This window comes from Rhincodon typus, chromosome 9, assembly GCF_021869965.1.
Source record: "Rhincodon typus isolate 14 chromosome 9, sRhiTyp1.1, whole genome shotgun sequence".
Lineage (NCBI taxonomy): Eukaryota > Metazoa > Chordata > Chondrichthyes > Orectolobiformes > Rhincodontidae > Rhincodon > Rhincodon typus.
Window position 1 is genome coordinate 85068081 of NC_063340.1, and position 24470 is coordinate 85092550.

At 40.7% G+C, this 24470-nt stretch overlaps 1 protein-coding gene across 1 annotated transcript; it reads left to right on the forward strand.

The window, feature by feature from the left end:
* The first annotated feature begins 4513 nt into the window (after window positions 1-4513).
* On the forward strand, window positions 4514-21286 carry LOC125484083 (ralBP1-associated Eps domain-containing protein 1-like). The gene is made up of 3 exons (XM_048601383.1): window positions 4514-4601; window positions 20487-20686; window positions 21137-21286. Exons 1-3 carry the CDS (start codon window positions 4553-4555, stop codon window positions 21284-21286), a joined length of 399 nt encoding a protein of 132 aa, XP_048457340.1. The 5' UTR covers window positions 4514-4552.
* Window positions 21287-24470: the final 3184 nt, after the last annotated feature.

Here is a 24470-nt window from a genome sequence, read left to right on the forward strand (position 1 = left end):
AGGGGCTGAATGTATGATAGCTGAGTCTTCTGAAAACAGAGGTAGCTATGAAAAGGACTTAAACACACTTAAGTGGGCAAAAAGATGAAGTATGATGTGTCACACTGAGTTTGTACACTTTTTTTGAAAGGAAGATTAGAAAAATTAGGTAGGTAAGGCAAATGAATAGTGTTTATTACTAAGGGATTGGAATATAAACGTAGGGATATTTGGCTACAATTGTACTGTGTTGGTCAGACCACACATGGGAATACTCTCTATACTTTTCCTCATTTAAGAAAGGATATATAAGAAACCGCTCTGAGTCAGTTCTATCACCTGATTCCTGGGCTGAAGGGGGTTTATCTTCTTCATAAATGTTAGACAATTTGGGCCTGAATCTGTTGAAGTTCAAAAGAACGAAAATTGAGATATTTAAGATCTTGAGGGGACTTGACAGGATTGGTGCTGAAAGGATATGTACTCATGGGAGAGAGTAGAACTGGAGGATACAGTTTGAAAACAAGGGCTCTGTCATTTATATCAGGTGAATTTTCTTCCCCAGAGAGCTATGGAGGCTGGATTGTTGCCTTAAATATTTAGAGTTAGATTCTTGACCGACAAATTGGGTATAGCATAGAGGCCACAATTAGATCAGCTGTGATCTTGATAAATGGTGGAGCAGGCAAGAGTGACTGACCTACTCCTATTCTTAATTTGTATATTCACGTGACTTGAAGTTCACATCTTATACATATGGTGCTAATGCTGAATAGAAGTGATGTAGTGGTATCTGTATAAAGTTGTTCGTCTCTCCACATATTCCTGTCATCCCCCATTAAGAAAACTGTTTTTCCTGTGTTACCACACACTGTTCCGTGGCTGAATGCACAGGTTAGCAGGTCTGCTTTTGGATTTCTGGTCAGTGGGACACTCTAACTGGTTTGCAAGTTGTGGATTTTCTGATCAGGTTCCTTTTTTTTCTTGGTTATGGACAGGAAAAGACAGTGTGGGTATGTGATCTGTTGCACTGTTGTTGTCTATCTGCTTTCCATTTGTTCTTGACATTCATGCTGTGAGGAATCTTTTCCTCGTTACACAAATGAATTGCTTCCCACTTGCACTCCTACTGTTTTAATTGAATGAAGCAAGACTTCATTTCCTCTCTGAGGGACGGTATTGTTCAATTTTACTGTTTTCTCTCTTTAAGAATTAGAAACTTCAGTATGAGACACAAATCATTTCAAAAACTGCTTCATATAAATATCCGTGGTACAGTAAAGAAGCTAGTGTTAGATGCTGTGTCTCAATTTGGCATGATAGGAAGTAATTTTTTCCTGCTTGCTTCACATTTATTTTCTAGCATTGGATTGCAACTTTTAAAGGGCTTTTCACTATTGTCATCTAGAAAGCACTTTTTATTAAACTTATGTGCACCAGTAAACACTTTTTACAATGGGTTACATAGTATCTTATAAAGGGATATAATGAGTCAACTAGTTCTTCTGTCTCTGTCATTGATTGCAAGGTAGTATTACCATTTATCCAAATAACAAATTAGTATTAAGTTACACATGATTTAGTACCTGAAACCTCAAATTGGGTTATAGCTATCCAATTATTCGCTACTCTAATGTTTTCATATTGTACATGGATGCAGTTTTGTGGGGGCTTCTGTTCTGCGCTCTCACTCCTAGTTAATATATTTTGTGTCTTTGATCACTGACATTCCCACAGGATAATTTAGAATTATGATATCTTTATCAAGAAACTAATCTGCAGGTGACATGCCCAGAGTTGTAATTTTTTTTATGCAGCGCTTTAACATAACTTGCTTATGTAGGCTTGCATTGACTGTGTTCTGTAGATTTGTGGTTTTATTGAGAATATTAGAATGCAGAGTTGTCATCTTAATTTATCAAGCGTTAGGAGATAATGTTTTCATTGAAATATTTATCCTGTGTAGAAATAGCCACTATTTGTCAATACATAATCTTTGAAACACATATGCTGTGAATAAATGCAATCAAAATAGATATGTAGATTACAGTTACATGGTGCATAGTTAAAGTAATTTAGCATCACCCCAGCTACGACCCAATTAAAATTTCCAGATATTAAATATTTTCCTTTGCACCTGCTATAATCTGGAGCTAGGCTGCAAATTTCCCTTGTTAGTCACTTTTCAGAGATGTTTACGTTATCGTTTTATCTTTTCAGAATGTTCTTTGGTCCAACAAATAACAAATCTCTATTTAGTTGCTGAGCTCTATCTGCCAAAGTATCACTTTTCACTGCCAGAATAGTTAACTTGTTTACTTGTGTAATGGTTAATATACAATATTTTCCATCTGAAACAAGATACAAGTCTTGCAGAGTCAGACAGCATGGAAACCGTTAACAAACGGTTAAACTAGTCCCACCTGCCTGTGTTTGGCCCATATCCCTGCAAACCTTTCATATTCATGTACTTATCCAAATGTTTTTTGAACATTGCAACTATACCTGCATCCACCGCTTCCTCTGGCAGTTCATTTGACGCACTAACCATTCTCTGTATTTTTTTTTAATTTGCCCTGGTGTCCTTTTTTTAAATCAATGCACATGCAGTGTGCATATACCAGTTCTTCAAGCTTACAACAAACGAAAGACAGTGAGAAGATCTGCACAGTTACATACACAAACTAGAATTTCAAGCATGAAATCTAAGATTCATCATTTTGTGGAGTTGGAATAGAATGTTTATCAGACCTAAAACACAAAAATGGTCGGTTTCTAATTAATGTTTAGAGTCTTGAATTCTTTTGTTTATGAATTCATTTCAAGTTCTCTTGTCAGTTGATATGTTCTGTTGTGGTTATTGACTTATGATTTGTTACCCATGACTGAACACATGCTGCTTTTAAGATTCCGTGCTTGATAATGAAGGCAATGATACAACTGACAGGCAAGTAGTATTCTGAAAAGTTGTACTGAACTCGAGTTTCTTTTTATATGATAGAAATTCTGCCATGAATCTAGTACAGCTAAAGACCCAATGTTCTGAATCTAAACAATAGATCAAAACCTTGAATGCACTCCATTATTTCACCGTGTAAATTTTTCCCCATTGTCTTTTTAATGGGCTATAATCTCAGAAACTGGTACATTGCGAAAACTATATCAATTATTACAAAAATTGAAAGTGGGAGTTTTACGTGAGATTTAGAATCTAAACTTGATTTTAATAATAAACAAGTGTTTGTTTGAGAGTCAAAACCAATAAAACACCTGCGAATCTGTGGTTTTTGCATAAGAATGTTAAGTGGGGTGGGAGTTGAGTAATCAGCAGTATGAAGTAAATCTGATTTTGCAGGGATTCGATGAAAGTGAGAGCCATTTGAGTTGGGAATAAGAGTAGGAAATCTGTTTTCAAGAATGCAAGAAATTTGGTTAACTACATGTGTTACTAACATTCAAAATAAGAGGAAATGTTGAAATAGTTTTGATACAATCAATAAGTGGCAATACAAATACCTTAAACAAATTTAAGGGACTGTAATGGATAGCTAGCTAATGTTGTATTAGAGGATGGATGTGCAACTTGAATTATTGCTGGTGAAAGTCAGTGCAAAGCAAGTCCAAAGGTATTGCACATGGGAAGAAAGAATGTATTTAAATGAATTAAGTGAATATTGTTTGTGCCATTCGCTTCACTAGTTATTGTGGAGTAGACATCAAGAAACCTGACATCAAGAACGCTGCAGTTGACAAACCAGTTTTTAAAAAAAGTTAGATGCGACTGTGTTAAAGGTGTATAGTAGTATGATCTGGGTACGATGTTCAGGCTCTACTGCGTAAAGAAAAAAATCCAAGCTCTCAAATACAAGGGGCAAAGGACTGCTGAGTTGAAGTGAAGTGCTGGAGAATTGAATTGTGAGCAAAAGCTTTTGCCTTTAAAGTGTGAGGTTGAAAGCACTGCTGTACCGAGAAACACAATTTCAGTGATGAAAAATGACTGTAGGCTAGCAAGAAGCAAATCTTAGAGTCATACAGCATGGAAATAAACCTTTTGGTCCAACAAGTCCCCGCTGATCATGTTCCCAAACCAAACTAGTTCCACTTGCCTGCCATATCCCTCTAAACGTTTCCCACTTGTGTACTTGTCCAAACCTTCCTTAATGTTATAACTGTACCTGCATTTGCCACTTCCTCTGGCAGTGCATTCCGTATACAAACCACTTGCTGTGTTTAAAAAAAAAAAAAAAAAAGTTGTTCCTCATGTCCTTTTTTAAATCTTTCTCCTTTCACTTTAAAAATATGCCCCCTCTTAAATCACTTGGTATTATCATCCACAGTATCTTACAGGGGTGAACCAGAGCCTGAAGTCTGGGTGGCAAGTGTCAGCACTCAATTCTTTACAAATCTCTTCCAGTGTTGGCATCCAGAACACAACAAAGTTACAATTCTGCAGACGCATCCAAGTACTTTCAAGCATTCCTTCTTTAACCATTTTGGCAGCAACTGGGACTTGTCCCTGACCAAGTGAGATGGATTGGAATTGACTTGGATCCATGTTTTTCCATACTTGATCATGGAACCCTTCTTGCAAAGAATGTTCAGTATTTCAAATGGCCATCCAGGTAAATACCCAAGGCAAATATTCTTCAATCATTCAAGAGGAAGTTCAAAATTGCAATGGGTGGGCATTATAGATTCCTGCGGAAAGATGAGTGGATGGAGTAAAGGACCCCTTCCAACCTGAACTAGATTGAAAATCTTTGCCATGGCAGTTGTGGTCTATTCCAGAAAGTCTACAGTTGATGCATAGAACTCAACCTAACCTTTAAATGCTTTTATTTAAAGATGAGCATACTATAAACATGCCTAACTTAGTCTCCACAATTTCAGTCTGTCCCTATTGACCATAACACAAGCTACTTACAGATCAGCCTGTTCAGAAATGTTATGTCACGCCTCTGGAGGAGATGGGGCTTGTACTTGGGCCTCCTGGTTCAAAGGTAGGAACAGTACCACTGCACCATGAGAGCACTTTGACTATAACAGAAGCAAATCCTCAGTTAGTACTCAACACCTGCAAACATTTAAAACTGCTTATGTTATCTTCCAAACATTAAAGCACCAGGCTTCATTTTAGTGTTAATATTCTATTTGCAGAAGGTTATTGTTCTCAATTCGTAAAACTTATGGTGTAACTAAAATAAATAAGTAAATAAAATAAATCTGCAAAAGATAATCTCAACTGTTTGTCTCCTGTGTAAACAAACTGAGCAACTCATTCACTGGAATGATTTGTGGAAGTCTGTTATTATTCTTACTGTAAGCCAATATAGTATTGCCATGACTATCTGTTCTTCCAAAGCTTTTATCCAAAAAAGCTCCATTGTGTCTCCTCTCTGGAGAGAAACTGAGAATTTTACTATCAAAACTGTTGTTTGCCTGTGCAGGTACGTAATCCCTGTGAAATGTTTTTGTGTTCTCAATGGCATCTGAGATGGGGTGACTGGAAAGGAAACATAGAACAGCACAGAAAGAAGACATTCCGCCTGTTGTATGTGCCAGCTGAATAAACTAGCTGCCCATTTCAGTCCCACTTTACAACACCTGGTCCATTGCTTTGCAGATTACAGCCCTTCAGGTATTGATCCAGGCACCTTTTTATAAATGAGTTGAGAATTTTTACCTTCAGCAATTTGGGCAGTACATTTCAGGCACACTCCACTCTGGGTGAAAAGAATTTTCCATATGTCCTGTATATAATCCTTCTACCAAATGCCTTAAAACTGTTCCCCAGGTGATTGCCCTCCTTTTTGGGGGAAGCATGCCTTTGCTGTCTGCTCTGTCTTGGGATATACCTTGTGTCTCTTGCAATCTATCAAATCAGCAATCTGTGAATCATTAGTTTTAATTTTTATTCCCAGAGATAGGGGATAGGATTTAATGTTGAACAAGTTTTTTTTTAAAATAAATTAAAAAGCCTGACCTCTGTGGTATGGTTATTGTGGTCTAATGCTGTTTTCTACATATTTTTCTTTCTACATATGCTATTTAAAAATAACTTCTTTTTAACTCTCTCTACCATGTCCCCAAAGCAGCCTAATCGAGTTCAATTAGTTTTGAAATGTGAAGTTGCTACTTTGAAAATAAAGATTTGCGTTCAGAGAGTGCTTTTTCCCAATCACCAGATAGGTCAAAATACTTTCCAAGCAATCGGGTATTTTTAAAAGACTTCAGTATTGTATCGTACGAATGTGACAGTCATTTTGCACATAAACAGCTCCCACAAGCAACCATGTAACTGTGACCAGTTAATCTGTCTGTGAGGTGATTTGAGGATTAAATTTTGACCAGAACACAGAGGATAGATAAATTAGCTGCCCTTGTTTCTTTTTAGACTAATGCTATGAGTTTCTTGTGTCCACTGAAACACAGGTGGACTAAGGTTTAACATCACCTCCAACAGTACTGCATTGGGATGTCACCCCTTTTTACTCAAGATTGCACACATAACAAGTGAAGTACATGATTCATAGATTTATTTTTTTTGAAGTAAATTCAGTATGAAATGTTGATCATAATAGGGGAACTTCTTGCTGTCCTTTCTGATAGATGCATGAGAGTTTTAATGTCCACCTTATCAGACAAATGGGGCTTTGATATAACCTCTCGTCTGAAGTGCTGTAACAGTGCTCTGAAGTGTCATTTTAGGTTACATACTGGAGTGTGTATTGAACTCTAACTTTGATTTGGATGTCAACTGAACTAAACCAATACTTGAAGCCAAAAGTGAGATAATTCTTACTAAATTTGTAGGAAACAAGGATGCTGAAAGGATATTTCTCCTTTGGGAGAGCCTAGAACTGGGCGACTGTGTTTTAAAAATTAGGATATCCTGTGTAAGACCAAGATAGGATCAATTTTTCAGCGAGCAACTTGCCTATGGAATTCACTATCCCAGTGAGTAATGGAGCCGGAGTCATTGGGCAACTCCATTTTGAATATATTCAGGGTGTTGATTGATGGGGAGCTAAAGGGTATAGAGGCTCATCGTGAAGGTGGAGTTGAGATTTCAAAATCAGATCATTAACGATCCTTTCAAGTGGCAGAGCAGGCTTGAGGCTTCAATGGCCTATTCTTGCTTCTATTTTGTACATTTGGAGGTTGTTCATATGTTTGGAAAACCACTTAATTGTGAAAAGTTCTGTGCATGAAAGTAAGTGATTGTGAATGCTGTCTGGTTTACTGGTCTGTCTTTGCAGCTGCTGAGGGAAGATTTGAGAGTTTGGAATTATAAAACCTAACTTAGCCTTTTTAAGCTTCTAATAATGGCCAGCAATCTTTGCTGGGTTACGTGTAAATTTGCCCTGGGAAACACAGCAGGTCACCACCACAGGTAAAATAACTATCCTTTCAGCACCCACTTTTTGTTTTGTTTGTGGCTGCTTGCGTTAATAATGCAATAATCTGCAGACCCAAGTAATGTTCTGGGTACCTGAATTTGAATTCCACCATAGCAGATGGTGGAATTTCAATTCAATAAAAATCTGGAATTAAAAGTCTAATGATGACCATGAAACCATGGTCAATTGTCAGAAAAAAAAATCTAGTTCACTGATGTCCTTTAGGGAAGGAAACTGCCATCCTTACTTGGTCTGGTCTACATGTGACTCCGTACTCACAGCAATGTTGTTGACTCTTAACTGCCCTCTGGGTAACTGAGGATGGGCAATGAATGCTGGCCTAGCCATTGATGCCCACATCCTGTTTTTAATCTTTTCTTTTAACAAAAAAAGTAGTTGAACTGTTTTTGATGGTGCACTGATTATGAATTTGTGGCAATATTGTTCCAGCCTGTTGCCTATTGTGGGGGAAAGCACATCTTAAATTTGTGTAGACTTTTACATTGTGGTTGCATGTTGGAAGAATGGTTTTATGTTAAATAAGGTCATCCACGTACTTCCATCTACGTAAGATGATAGGCTTGCAGCAAATCCAATTTTTCCTTGCTTTTTTTATTTTCCAGTTCTAATAGTAAGAAAAAGATCATATGCTTTTTAAGAATTATTAGAGGACAGAAATTAGATTTTGAAATGTAGATTTCAAAACCTGAAGTTTATTAGCTGGCCTGAGAGGAGGGAGGTGATGCTACAACTGTATAAAATGTTGTTTAGACAGCTAGTATATCGTGTGCAATTCTGGAATACACAAGAGGGATGTTACTGCAGATAGGGTAGACAGGAGGGAATGTCCCTCCTTTTTGGAGGGACAAATGACTCCAGGTGGGGTGAAGGGGGAAGCGTAGATTTAATGTAAAGTTGAAGAAGGTTTAGAGGGGACGTGAGGAAAAGCTTTCTCACCAAGGGCGGTGGGAATCTGAAACTCACTGCCTTTAAGGGTGGCAGAGACAGAAATCCTTAAACGTTATAAGTATTTGGATGTGCGCTTGTGATGCCAAGGCATACAAGGCTATGGGCTAAGTGGTGGGAAATGGATTGGAATAGTTAGGTTGTTTTAAACTGGCGCAGACTCGTTGGTGTTTTGTAGGCCTCTGACTTCGATTCCTGAAGGCAGCACTTTTTTTGGTTACAGTTCTGGGACACACTAGCCTCCCACTGGTACATCACCCACAGATGGTCAATCGAACAGTCCCACTTTTTAAATTCATTCATGGGATGACAGCATTGCTGGCTAGGCAGCATTTATTGCCCAGAGGGCAGTCGAGAGTCAACCACATTGCTGTGTGTCTGACGTCACATGTAGACCAGACCAGGTAAGGATGGCAGTTTCCTTCCCTAAAGGGCATTAGTGAGCCAGATGGGTTTTTCCGACAATTGACCATGGATTCACGGTTATCATTAGATTCTTAATTTCAGATACTTATTGGATTCAAATTCCACTATCTGCCATGGTGGGATTCGAACCCGGGTTAGAATGTTATCTGGGTCTCTGAACTAACGGTCCAGTGATTAATGCCATTAGGCCATTGCCTACCCCCTTGTTATAAATCACTCCCAATCTGACATCTGCCTTAAAGGTTCATGAGTGTTTGAATATATGTTTAAAGCCCTGGATTTCCCACCACTGATCTGAGATATGTTTATTTTAAACTTCTTGTCGTTCTCGTCATTTTACCTTAAATGTGTGCAGCATACCCCAGATATAGTCTATAGGTGTGAGGCTGAAAAAGCACAGCAGGTCAGACAGCATCCGAAGAGCAGGTAAGTCAATGTTTCAGGCCGAAACCCTTCGTCACGTTTTGGCATGAAACGGTGACTTACCTGCTGTGCTTTTCCAGCCTTACATCTATAGACTGTGGCTTCCAGCATCTGCAGTCCTTATTGTCTCCATACCCAGATATAGGTTTGAAAGCTTTTTGAGGATGTAAAGGCATGTAAGGTTGTTTCAGGAGAGAGTTGCATGCTTTGAGGCTAAGTCTGCTCTCTCTCCAAAAGAATGAGGACTAAGAGGGAATTGTAAAACATGCAGGACTGTAAAGAACAAAGGACATCTTGGGAGGCTTATTGAACAGAAGGAGGTTGCAAATTTAGGGTTTTTTGTAATCCAAAGGACAAGGGATTTGAATTCTGTTATTGAGGAAATCTTTCAGACAGATGCAATAGGGAGTTAGGATGGAATGGAGTCAGTGGTGTTTTGGGCCATTTTATTTTGGAGTTTTGTTATGAGGGTTGAACTTGGGTGATCACTAACGATCACAATGTGGATGTGGGTAATTATCTCCAATCTAGATGCAAAATTTACATCTTGTGCTTTGTATACCTACTGTTTTAAAAATGTGACTCATCAGATCTAAACCATTGGGTTGTTCAGCCAAGGAATAACGTGAGTTAGTCAGCAGCAATCCTCTCTCCATGTGCCATTGCCAATGCTGTTGTGTCCTGCTCTAGCACTGTGCTTCGGTTTTAGTTGACTGTCTTTGAATTACTAATTGGGAGGTAAATTACACTCATTCACTTAATTAGACTTGGTGTTTGCAGCACAAGAACATAAGAACATCAGAACTAGGAGCAGGAGTAGGCCATCTGGCCCCTCAAGCCTGCCCCGCCATTTAATAAGATCATGGCTGATCTTTTTGAGACTCAGCTCCACTTACTTGCTGACTCACCATAACCCTTAATTCCTTTACTGTTCAAAAATTTATCTAGCTTTGCCTTAAAAACATTCAGCGAGGTAGCTTCAACCGCTTCACTGGGCAGGGAGGTCATTCAGCCCACTGTGTCCTTGCCAGTCACAAAAGCCTGACCATTGTAGTCCCATTTTCCAGCTTTTTGCCCATAACCCTGGAGGCTGTGGCAAGGCAAGTGAATATCATAAAAATTCCTTCAGAGTTGAGAGTTTGACTCAACCACCCTTTCGTGCAGAGTTCCAGACTCTTGCCATGAACTGGGATTAATAAAATGAGCTGTGAAAGTACTTGTGTAGAGAATTAACTCCACTTGTGTTAATATTAGTACGGCACCGTACACAGTCTTGGTGACGTGGTGATCTTAGAACAATGACAACATCCAAAATCTAATACATAAGAAAGTTAATGATTTTTGCCAAATCAACAAAGATTGAGTTAAACAAGCCAGGCACTAACAACTATTAGCTACATGGTCTCAACTTCAGATTTAACATAGGGTATGCAAGCACTCATCTATGAATAAATTGTCAAGGTCATTGAGCAGGCTGAATAGCTAATCATTAATGGACAGTTATACACCGAATGAGTAGCAGGTCATGGACGAACTCTGTCTCAATGTAAATCACCATTATTAAGAACTGGTTAGTTCGGAGTTGAGGTTGTTGCAAAGGTGAGGTTGATTTTTGTATAGATGACAAGTTAACAGCGTGAAATGGCCAATCACTCATAGCCTAGGGTCTGTGTGAATGATTGGCATTGTTTTGAGCGACTATGACCTTGTCCTTTTGGATCGTGAGACTGAATTGAAGTCCTTCCTGACCTGGGCATTAGCTATTCAAGTATTGAATTGATGAGATTCTTTGGTAAGTGAATTCTTTGGTCTAATTATTTTGTTCAGTTCTGGCCGAACCCACCTCGGGCACTAGTGATTACATTTGAGCTAGCTTCATTTGCACCTCCCCTGATCTTGAGTGCTTGGACCATTTAAGCTCTGTGCTTCTGTCTGCATGTATCTGGCTGCTGTAACTATTTAATTAAACTTTTATTGTATCATATATCCCGAATACATTTTTACAGCATCTGTGAGATCAAAGCTCTTATGATTTGTCTTTGAAGAGCTGTTCCATGTCTAATATTTTGAGCAGTCATCTTTGATTCTTGGCTAACTACAGACCTGTTTCTATTGACTTACTTTAGCAGAAGAGAGAAAAGTCTATTCTCTCTGCTGATATTTTAATTTCAAAGAGGAATTATCCCCCCCCACAAATCCCCATCATTCAATCCAACCAGAGCAGTAAGTATCACCCTGATAAATGTGAAGTTCCAGTGAACATCAGACTTGCTTTGGGAAGTTCCAATGGCCAAACTTCAAATCTTAGCCCATAAGACATAGAAGCAGAATTAGGCTATTTGGCCCATTGTCTGCACTGTCATTTGAACATGGCTGACGTGTTTCTCAACCCTGTTCTCCTGCCTCCTACCCATTATTCTTGACCCCCTCACTAATCAAGAATCTTTCTCTGTCATACGTACACTCAATTACTTGGTCTCCACAGCCCTTTGCAACAATGAGTTCCACAAATTAACCACCCTCCTGGCTGAAGAAATTCCTCTATTTCAGTTCTGATGTTCGCCCCTTCACTCTGAGGCTGTGCCCTCAGGTCCTAGTCTCTCCTAGCCGAAATGTGATCTCCAAATCCACTCTATCCAGGCCTATCAGTATTCTGGAAGTTTCAGTGACATCCCCCTTCTCCTCCGAAATCCCATCAAATACAGATCCAGTGTCTTCAACTATACCTCACATGACAAGCCCTTCATCCCTGGGGTCATTCTTGTAAACATCCTCTAAGACCAGCATCCTTCCTTAGATACTACCTTTGTAACAAAATGCATAACCTCTCACTTTTCCACATGACATTCCGTCTGCCACTTCTTTGCCCACACTGTCAGCCTGTCCAAGCCCTTCCGCAGTCTTTCCATCACCTCAACTGATGCAAAGTACTTATTCTATTCCACCACAATTTTTTGTTCCCCATGAGGCTTCTCCAGCCTTAATTTCCAGTGGTCTAATGTCCACCCTTGTCTGTCTTACCTTTTTATATATCTAAAAACTCTCTTGCAATCTTCTTTTATATTACTAGCTAGCTTACAGTCACTACTTAATCTTTCCCTTTTATTTGTTCTCGACTGGTTTTTGAAGGCTTCCCAATCCTCTGACTTCCCGCTTATCCTCACCAAATTCTCTACTCTCTCTTTTACTTTTATGCCGTCCCTGACTTCCCTCAGTTGCCTCGCCTTCCCCTTAGTATGTTTCTTCTTTCTTGGGATGAATTTCTGCTGTGCCGCCCAAATGGCCCCCAAAAATTCCTGCCATCGCTGTTCCGTCGTCTCCCTTGCTAGGCTCCTCTTCCAATCAACTCTGGCCAACTCCTCCCTCAGTCTTTTGAAGTTACCTTTACAGAGTCACAGTCATGCAGCACTGAGTTTGACACGCTTGCCTTCATTGCTCAGTCCTTTGAGCACAGGAGTTGGGACATTATGTTGAGCTTGTACAGGACATTGAGGCCTCTTCTGGAATACTGTGTCCAGTTCTAGTTGCCCAGTTACAGGAAGGATATTATCAAGCTGAAGAGGGTTCAGAAGAGATTTACCAGGTTGTTGTCGGGTATGGAAGGCTTGAGTTATAAAGAAAGGCTGGATAGGCTGGGACATTTTTCACTGGAGTGTAGGAGGTCGAGAAATGATCTGATAGAGGTTTATAAAATAATAAGAGGTATAGATAGAGTTGATGGTAGTTGTTTATTCCCTAGGAAGGGGGATTTCAAGACTGGGGGGCACGTTTTTAAACGTGAGAGGAGAGTTTTTTTCTTAAAAAGACAGGCAGTTATTTTACAGAGGGTGGTTTGCTTGTGCAATGATCTTCCTGAGGAAGTGGTGGATGCGTGTACAGTTACAATGTTTAAAAGATGTTTGGAAGGATATGAGTAGAAAAAGTTTGGAGAGATCTGGACCAGGTGCAGACAGGTGGGACCAGTTTATGTTCAGCATAGCTTAGTTGGACCATAGCATCTGTTTCCATGCTGCATAACTCAATGACTCTATAAAGGTAACCAATTGTTACATCTGATGCAAGCTTTTTGCTGTCTAACTGCAGTGTGAATTCCATTGTATTATAATCACTGTCCCGTTGGGGTTTCTTCGCCTTTAGCACCCTAATCAAGTCTACCTCATAATGCATCACCAAATCCAGAATTGCCCACTCCCTGGTATCACAAGCTGCTCCAAAAAACCATCTCTTAGATATTCCATGAATTCCTTTTCTTGAAATATAATGCCAATCTGATTTTCACGGTCCACTTGCGGATTGTAGACCCCATGATTAGTGAGACAGTGCCTTTTGTTTTATGTACCTTTTCTATCTCCTGATTTATTTTCTCTACATCCTGACTGCTGCTAGGAGGCATGTATAGAACTTGATGTCCTTTTTTTCTTTCATGGTTCCTCAACTCTACGCACACAGATTCTATGCCTTCCAACCTTATCGATTCTTGCTATGGGTCAGTTGTTGACTTGATCGCTGCGCTGGTAAGATTGTTCGCAAATATTTTGTTACCATGCTAGGTGTGCCTCCGGTGAAGCATCGGTGTTCTGTCCTGCTTGTTACATGTGTGTCTTTGTTTGTTGGGGTGGGTGGCATCACTTCTGGGTTTGTTTCTTAGCAGTTGGTATATGGGGTCCAGTCCTACGTGGTTGTTAATGGAGTTCTGGGTTTGAGTGCCAGGCCTCCAGGAATTTTCATGCATGTCTTTGCACAGCTTGTCCTAGGATGGCTGCGTTGTCCCAGCCAAATTGGTATCCCTCTATGTTCGCTTGTATTGAAATGAGTTGGTCATGTCTCTTGGTAGTTAGTTGGTGTTCATAAATCTTCATGGCTAGTTTCCTTCTGGTCTGCCCTGTGTAATGCTTTTGCAAAGAGACATATAGCAAGGGGGACAGAACACCGATGCTTCACCAGAGGTGCACTGATGATGTTACCTAGCATGGCGATGAAATGTTTGCGAACGAACTTACCAGGTCAGAGACCAAGTCAACAACCGCATCAACAGTCCGAGCTACAAATCTTCTCAACCTCGATAGTTGCTATTGATTTTAATTTCATACTAACAAGCCAACCCCGTATCTATGTATCCTTTCGATTGGATGCTTATCCTTGGATATTTAGTTTCCAGCCCTGTCTCTGGTGCCCATGACATTTGTACCTGCCAATTTCAATCTGCGCTCCAGGTTCATTTACCTTGTTTTGTATACTGTGTGCATTTAAGTACAACATCCTCGGTCTTCTATTAACCACCACCTTCTCCTAATTATCCCCTTATCTGTTGTGCCTAAAGTTAGATTGCTGACCCTTTCCATTCTGTCTGTCCTGTTTACTTGTTCTGGAAAGTTTAATAACCTCTTCCAACCTCTCTCATTTTGTCACTGCCTTTTAGTTTCTGGTAACAATCAAACCCATCACTAAGAGCATAACCTTAGAAATAGGAGCAGGAGTAGGCCATCTGGCCCATCAAGCCTTCTCCACCATTTAATAAGATCATGGCTGATCTTTGGTAGACTCACTCCACTTACCTGCCTGCTAATCAAAGCCCTTAATTCTTTCACTGTTCAAGAGTCTATCTATCTTTGCCTTTTAAAAATATTTTAGCTTCAACTGCTTCACTGAGCAGGGAATTCCACAGATTCATAACCCTTTGGATGAAGAAGCTACTCCTCAACTCAGTCTTAAATCTGCTCCCTCTTTTTAGGCTATGCCCCCTAGTTCTAGTTTCACCTGCCAGTGGAAACAGCCTCCCTGCTTCTGTCTTATCTATTCCCTTCATGATTTTATATATTTCTGTAAGATCCACTCTCATTCTTATAAATTCCAATGAGTTTAGTTCCAGTTTACTCAATCTCTCCTCAAGCCGACCCTCTCAACTCTGGAATCAACCTAGTGAACCACCTCCAGTGCCAGTACTTCCTTTCTCAAGTAAGGAGACCAAAACTATGCGCTGTACTCCGTGTGGCCTCACCAGCACCCTATGCAGCTGCAGCATAACCTCCCCATTCTTAAACTCCAGCCTTCTAGAAGTGAAGGACAGTATTCCAATTGCCTTCCTTAATTGCCTGCTGCATATGCAAACCAACATTTTGTGATTCATGCAAAAGGACACCCAGATCTTTCTGCACAGCAGCATACTGCAATTTTTCACCATTTAAATAATCCATTTTGCTTTATTCTATCAAAATGGATGACCTCACATTTACCAACATTGTACACCGCCCACCAGACCCTTGCCCACACTCTTAACCTATTTATATCCCTCTGTAAACTTTGTGTCCTCTGTACACTTCACTGTACGTTAGTGTCAGCTGGGAACTTTCATGCACTGCACTTGGTCCCCCTACTCTCAATCATCTATGTAAATTGTAAACAAATGGTAAATGGTAACTTGCAGCCCTACTTTCTCCTTTACCTTTGTATCATTTTTCTTCGCCCTCTGCCAATTAGCTCATTGCTCAGGTAGTAATCAGATTATTACCTTTTTCAGTTCTGCTTTTTAATTTAGCCCCTAGCTTCTCATTCTCTCAGTGGATCCTCTTTCCACCTATGTCATTGGTTCCTTCGTGAACCATAACAGCTGTATCTTCTCTCTCCCACTCCAAGTTCCTTTGCAGCCCAGGTAACACAGCCTTCGCAACTCTTGAACCTGTCCACTGAAAATGGTGTCTATTCTCCTGTTACTGTCCCTGATGACAACCACATTTCTCTTTCCTCCTGCTTATCGAATGGCTTCCTATACCTTGGTGCTGTGATCACTTTGTTAATCCTCCTTTCACCCTGCTCTCATCCACTTAGGGAGCAAGATTCTCAAACCTGTTAAACAAGCTCAAGGGCTGAGGCTCCTTCAGCACTACCTCCTGGATCCCTCTACCTGCTATGTTCATAGTCAAATCCTTCCTGTCCTTGAGCACTGACCACATTTTGAAGTAGTTAATCTAAGGGATGTGACTACCACCTGAAACATAGCTTCCGAGGAACTTTCCTCCTCCCTAATGTGTTATAGTATTCAAAGCTCGGATTTGCTTCTCAACTTTGAGCCGGAGTTCCTCAAACAACCAACGCTTGCTACAGACGTGGTCACTATGAACCACAATGGGCTCCACCAGCTCCCACATCATGCAGGTACAACATATAACCTGGCCTGGTATCTCTTATTTTAATTGTTTAGTTCTTCATTTGTTTTTCATACCCTACTGACCCTAGAGTTTGTAACCTGTAAATATTTCCCCTCACCTTTTAATCTGAAAGCCTGTAATAAAATTAGCAGCCATTGTCAACTATTAAATGTGCGGTTTTCCTGTCATATTGCTGTTTTTGTGTTGGGCCTTTATCCTGGCCTTCAATTTATTCTATTTAAAAAACATGAGCTATAAGCTTAAAAAAAACTCCTCTTTCTCTCAGCACTGAATTCCCATGCTGCCTCCAAAGTCCCGAAACTATATATCATTCTCACGTTCATGTTCTTGTGGTGATCTCTCCTTCTTTACCATGAGCAGATTACTGATCCTGTAGTTTATGACTTATCAACTTACTCCTCTTGTATTTTGAGGATTTTTCCTCTTCACAGATGGGGGAGGGAGAACTTTTTTATATATATATTCATTCACATTGCTGTGGGTCTGGAATCACATGTAGGCCTGACCAGGTAAGGATGACAGTTTCCTTCCCTAAAGGGCATTAGTGAACCAGATGGGTTTTTCCAACTATCGACAATGGATTCATGGTCATCATTAGATTCTTAATTTCAGATATTTATTGGATTCAAATTCCACTCTCTACCGTGGTGGGATTCGAACCTGGGTCCCCAGAATGTTATTTGGGTCTCTGGATTAACAGTCCAGTGATAATACCACTGGGCCATCGCCTCCCCTGAGTGGGATCTGTAAATAGAGAAAACATTTAGAACAGTGTTTTGTAGCTTAATTAGTTAATGGCTTTTAGCTTAGATTTTAATACAACACTATCTGGGACTTCATGGCTAAAAGTCTTAGCAATTGCTTGAAATAGCCAGCCACTTGTTAGCATTCAATTCATTATTTTGGCCTTTTACTATGTACCAGCAAGATGAGAATGGAATTAACAAGCAACACAAAACTCAGTTTCACTTGCAGATGAAGATCTTCAGTAAACTGGTTCCTTAATCTACCATCTGTATCTCATGTAGAAGTCGTATTATGAGCATTGATGTGGTGTACTAGGTTGGCGGAAGTAAATGTAAGTTGCTGTTTCATTTGAAAGGGACACTTGTAGGTTGGTGTAGGGGTACTCCAATGAGAAGATGATGCATCTGCTGTTCTCACATAGGCAGCTGCTAGGCTGAGGAAAAGTAATGAGAATACCAAGTTGTTACAAAGGGTGGTCTCCCATCGCTCCTTTGTCTCTGGAGCCCAGGGATAAGATGGTGTGTTTAGTGCTGGGATTATGTCGGTGGTGGCAGAAGCTGATATTTTAATACAGACACTGATGGAGTAGAAGATAAGGTTAAGGGACGCAATGCTTTTCTGTGAGGGAAGTACAAAGTAACTCAAACCAGCTTGTTTTCTGACTCTAGCCTACTGTTGAAGAGGTGAAACTTTGACATGGGTAAATGAAGACATTCTGGAATCCATGCTGCTGAAGTTAGCACCTTTCACTTCGACTCTATGCCCATGTCAATTTCATAACCTGTTACTCATTAATCTGGACACTACTTTCCCCTACTCAGAAGCTACACTCAAATCCAAAATAGATTTATTATCTGTTGGGAAATGCTCGATATTTGTGGAAATTTTAATGAAATTTTGTTTCAACTGCTTTGTGTTTTACTTGTAAAATATGATAACTATATAAAACTATCTAGTATATAATTTCCCCTCCCCCATTTCTGAAGAAGGGTCCAGACCTGAAACGTCAGCTTTCCTGCTCGTCTGATGCTGCCTGGCCTGCTGTATTCATCCAGCTCTACACCTTGTATTCTCAGACTCCCACATCAGCAGTTCCTACTATCTCTAGTATATAATTTGGTTTAATTGTATTTACTTTCCATTCCTATTTTACATTTATTTCTTGAATTTAAGATGGCTGAAAATAATTATAACTTATTTTTAAGCCAGCATTCACTTCCTCTACCACTTCCTAATGTGTGCCATTCAGCATATGATCATTCTATTGGTGCGACTTTTTATATTTTCAAGGAATTAGAGGTTAGATATTCCACTAATACTTACAAAATTTTTAACACTTTGTTTGCAATACATACCATGGCCCATTTAAGATACTTTTTTTTGGGTCTGGTGGAACCGTAACTCTCCATGAGCGATCCACATAAACATTGCCGTGCCTTGCAGTAATGATAACTGTCAGTTTGTATCGGAAACCTTTGAAGGCAATAGGTTCCTGTTTAATTCCTTGATTTGTCCTCCCTCCCCCCCTCCCCTCCCCTCGCTCATACAAATTCTCCCTCTTCATTCTCTGTCCACCTCAATTGGATCTTCTCTTTGCTCTCAGGCCTGGTACACCGTACAGTCTTGTATCACAGAGGTCTTTAAGAAATACTTCATGTACTGCGCCTTGCATGCTGAGAGAATTGTGCAATGGATCATGACCTTACTGATTCCAGTGCCTACATTCATGTCCTGCATGCTAGCAAGCAGACAAAACTTGGCAGGTTGCCTCATTTGGAAAATTTGAATCAAATTGTCTAATCTTGGAATCAGACCTTGACTCCTAAATAAAAGGCTTGTGTGGCCCATGGGACCAATTGGGATCTTTATCAGTCATTCCACATAGTTTGAGGCATGTTTGTGAGAAAACTTGAGGCCTTTTGTTCCGGTGCCCTGGATAACCTTTTCTATGCTTTGGGCTGAATAAGGAGCTTAATCTGCACAGGAACCAAATCTATCACTCACTTCTAGCCTTTGAGGCAGGATGAGGGATTGACCATCAATCCACTGCAGTAGCTGTGTTGATCATTTAAGTATGTAATGAGGTTGCTTGCCTTCTTTTATAAGAGTCATCGCATTGACAGCTGCAGAGCTGAGTTTCTCAGGCCTTGGGGAAACCCAGCACCTAGAGAAGGCGAAGGGTGCTGAGCCCATGAGGACTGAAGAAGGGTTATACCCGAAACGTTGACTGCTCCTTTCCTCCAAATGCTGCCTGGCTTGCTGTGTTCTTCCAGCCTCCTGTTTGTCTGCCTTGGATTCCTGCATCTACAGTGTTTTTTATTGTCTCTAGGTATGTGATGTTGGTGGGTCAGGAATTGGAGTATTTCTTCCAGCATCAATAAGGTACCTGGTAAAGCCCCACCCACTTCTACAATTTCTTTTGCTCTGCCAATGCACCTACCTTAACTTGTAGTCTTCAGCCATGTGAAGCACCTGAAAGGCTTCCACTGACAACCCCATTTTAAGTCAGTAGGCGGTTCAGGAAACATGTTCCGGGTTTCCTGACCTTATGAGCAGCCATTCACTCCTACACAGAGCTGATCACCACGCTAAAATCCAGGATGTGGTTTGATACAGAGTGAACGCTTTGGGTCAAAGACCAAATCTGTTTTAGTCATTACGTTTGTGGAGGTTGACATAATGTAGTCATGCAGCAATCCAGTTCGTCCCTTTGATGTTGAGTCCATGTGTTTTATATGGTATTGCACAAAGAATGATTTTTGTATATTGTGTGGGCGCATACGAGTCCTGGGCTGGAACTTGATGCTGTTAAATCAATTGCACATTTCAGGAATTCACGTGGGTTGGTGACTTAATGACTTACCACTTAGTTATCAATTTAAATACCAATCGTAAACTGACCAGACCCTCCACTTTGTTCTGAATCCTCTGCCTGTTTTTTTGACTATTGCATCATCTGCCAGTTTGGCGTAGCAGTGATGACTTTTGGCTAAATCACTCAGGACATAGTTGTACAGGAGTAAAGAAAGGGAAAATAAATTGAAAGGAGTAGGGATAATAGGCAATTTTAGTAGTTCATTGCTAAATTTGGGGGCTAACTATATAATTTGTGTAGCAAGACTCTGGTGGTAGTGTCCCTACCTCTAACCCAGGAGATCCACTTCAAGCCCCACCTGCTCGAAAGGTGTGTAATAACATGTCTGAACATGTTGATTAGAAAATACCTGTATTGTATAGTCTACAGTATGTTGGCTAAGTAATGACAGCAGTAGATACAACTTTTTAAAATGTTAAGCTTAGCTGTTGCAAATAAAATTCATAATAGCGTTTTTCCATCCTCAGTGTTATCTTCCATTTAATCATTTCTTTTCTCCAACAGTGAAGAATCCTTTACCTAGATCTATCGTTTCTGAGAAGAAGTTGCAGCTGAGGCACGCATCTATGTATTCTGATCCTGACAGCCAGAGTACATACACCAGCGTCATCCCCCCACCTCCCAGCAGGACGCAAGTCAAAAAGGTCTCCACAAGTGTACCTCATGATGTGATAGGGCAGCGTGTAGCAGCAGCAGAACGCCAGGTACTGTGAATCTAGAAAATTTGCTTCATAATAGTACAGATCTTGACTGTTGAAGTCATGACTTGCCAACCATTCAGTATCCTTTTACTCTGAGTATAAGTTGTTAAAATAATTTGAAATTTTGTTTTCTTGCATTTATGATGATCACAGAATTAAAAGCTTCAGTAGCATGTCTCATTTTTCAACTTGATTCAAATTCAGTCTGTTTAGTCCTTTTCCTTTGCACAAAAGGTTGGAATTGGCATGTAAAGTTAAGCTTGCATTGTTTTGTGAACAGGTGCCCAGATTTTTAATGCCATGGTAATTAAAATTTCTGTTGTATAAAACAGTTTCGACCATGATTTTAAAAAAAACAAATCAGCGCTGCTTAATATCTGCAAAGTTTTCTTTTGTATGTGACCCCTCTGATGATTTTTCTATTTCGTCCTCATTCCTCTTCCTCTGTCTTAGGATTCTACATCCCCAGTTATATCTCCTCACCAATCACCACCAACTTCACCAGTTACTTGGAGGAAACACAGCAAGCAGCATCCGAGTGGAGGTAATACGGGACTCAAGCAGGGACTGGGCTTCCTTTGGAAGAGCACAGCTGGCTCTTGAGCAATGGTTAACTGGCGAGTGACAATCTGTAGAACCTGTTGATTTGGGCAGTAAAACCGTTCAAGTGTCCAGTTACTGCCCATGGATCTAGGTGGGCGTTTGCTTGCAATGTTTCTTACACGAAGGCTGGAGAATGTCACTCTCCAAGTGACAATGTTGTTTTGTGATTTTGAGCTGGGAAGTCAAATCCACTTAGCATGTTGGGAATGATATCATACATTTCAGAATTCTAGTTTCTGCACTGCTTTGTTGCCCTTCTCTCCCGTAACTAACTGCTAACTTCTCTATACTTAAAATGAAGTTTAATAGTACTTGCAACTTAATTTACTTTGGTTCATGTAGACGTTAATGGATTTCTAATCCTTCAGTAGAAGAATTTATTAAAAACTCAGATTAAATAGATTTAAAGAGAATAAATGTACCACTGAGAATAATCACTATTTGCGAGTCACAGTCACCTGCGACTTCCACAGCTGGGTAGGTTGCTCAAAAGAATGAGTATGAAGCAAGGAACAAATTCTGTCTTGGACGTTGCACAAGCATAAGGGGTATAGAATAGGATAATGCCCCCCTCATCTACTTATGATACCAAGTTCTGTTTTCTCACCACTTGGCAATTCAGGAGAAGCCTATTCCCAGTTGGTAACTGCTAAATTTATTTGTCTACTCTATCAACGTCCCCATAAAATTTATATGTAAAATTTTTAAAAAATCCTTTTGTTTATCAAAGGGTCTTAGTCATTGATTTGCACAATCCCAAAACTGTCAGTTTCCTGATTCTGTTAGTCAGTGTAATTTTGGTTGATGTGAGCCAAGTATAGATGTTACTGTCAATGAAGGGTTTAAATAGGTAATAGAAGCGGCATGGTGGCTCAGTGGTTCAATTCCCCCTTGGGCAACTGCCTGGGTGGAGTTTGCACATTCTCCCCGTGTCTGCATGGGTTTCCTCCGGGTGCTCCGGTTTCCTCCCACAGACCAGAGATGTACAGACTAGGTGGATTGGCCATGCTAAATTGCCCATAGTGCCCAGGGATGTGTGGATTAGGTCGGTTTGGGAAATGGTTCTGGGTGAGATTCTGTGAGGGTCGAAGGGCCTGTTTCCACACTGGGTAACAAGAATGGAAATAGGTAGTTTTATTGTAGTCAGACTTTCTGCAAACAGAATATCTCAGTCTCCCTTAGTGGAATGGGTAAGTCAAATTCTCCCTTGGCTTACTCAATTTCCATCTGTATCAAAGCATTTAGGTGATCACCAGTTTCAAAAAGTTATGTTTTTAAGTGGAGTTGCCCCAGGTTTACTAAATTAACAGGCTTATTCAGATATCACACTAACTTTTTTTTCCTTTTTTTTAGAAAAAAGAATTACTTGACTTTTTTAAAATTCATTGTGGGATGTGGGCGTCACTGGCTGCTCAGCACTTATTGCCTGTCCCTGGTTGCCCTTGAGAAGGTGGTGGTGAGCTGCCTTCTTGAACCACTACAGTCCACCTGCTCTGGGTTGACCCACAATGCCATTAGGGAGGGTATTCCAGGATTTTGACCCAGTGACAGTGAAGGAACGCTGATATATTTCCAAGTCAGGATGGTGAGTGGCTTGGAGGGAACCTTGAAGGTGGTGGTATTCCTATATATCTGCTGCCTTTGTCCTTCTAGACGAAAGTGGCTATAGGTTTGGAAAGTGCTTTCTGAGAATCTTGTAGATAGTACACACTGATGCTATTGAGCGTCAGTGGTGGTGGTGGCGGTAGTGTGTATGGGTGGAGTGGGGGGTGGTTGCGGAGTCTATACTAGTGGGTGTAGTGCCAATCGAGCAGGCTGCTTTTTCCTGGATGATGTCAAGCTTGTATTGTTGGGGCTGCATCCATCCAGGCAAGTGGGGAGTATTCCATCGCACTCCTGATTTGTTGCCTTGTAGATGGTGGACAGGCTTTGAGGAGTCAGGAGGTGATTTACTCACTGCAGTATTCCTAGCTTCTGACCTGCTGTTGTAGCCTCTGGTGAGTCCAGTTGAGTTTCTGGTCAGTAGTAACCCCAGAATGTTGATAGCGGGGGATTCGGTGATGGCACCACTGTTGAATGTCAAGGGGCAGTGGTTAGATTGTCTCTTATTAATGATGGTCATAGCCTGGCATTTGTGTGACACGAATGTTACTTGCCACTTGTCATCCCAAGCCTGGATAGTGTCCAGATCTTGTTGCATTTGAACATGGACTGCTTAAGTATCAGAGGAGTCGTGAATGGTGCTGAACATTGTGCAATCATCGGTGAACATCCCGACTTCTGTCCTTATAAACAAGAGCAGGTCATTGATGAAGCAGCTGAAGATGGTTGGGCCTAGGACACTCTCCTGAGGAACTCCTGCAGAGATGTCCTGGAGCCGAGATGACTGACCTCCAACAACCACAACCGTCTTTCTACGTATCAGATGTCACTCCAACCACCAGAGAATTTGCCCCCTGATACCCATTGATTTCCAGTTTTGCTAGGGTTCCTTGATGCCATGCTTTGTCGAATGCAGCCTTGATGTCAAGGACTGTTGATCTCGTCTCAACTCTGGAATTCAGCTCTTGTCCATGTTTGGAGCAAGGCTGCAATGAGGTCAGGAGCTGAGTAGCCCTGGCAGAACCCAAACTGGACATCGCTGAGCAAGTGCTGCTTGATAGCACAGTTGATGACACCTTCCTTCACTTTACTGATGATTGAGAGTAGACTGAGGTGGTAATTGGTTGAAATGGATTTGTCCTGCTTTTTTGTATACAGGACATACTTGGGCAATTTTCCATATTGTCGGGTAGATACCAGTGTTGTAACTGTACTGGAACAGCTTGGCAAGGGGAGCGGCAAGTTCTGGAACACAAGTCTTTAGTACCAATGCCAGCATGTTGTCAGGGCCTGTTGTCTTTGCTTGAATCTCTAGTTTGCTTTCTTACTCCCCATCTTTCATGAAGACTCGATTGCAGCGGGGATGCTATTTTACAGGCCCCTGCCAAATATCTCACTAATTGGCCATTCTTTCAGCAGAAACCAGGTAGTGAATGATGGTAGGTTCTCTGAAATAACTTTGTAACTGAGCTGTCAATGAGCTTGTATATCTGCATCCTTCCAGCAGAGGTCACCAAAAAACAGTTGTCAACAAACATGACTTTATAGCCTCCCATCCTTGCCACTTTGAGCAGCAATCCTG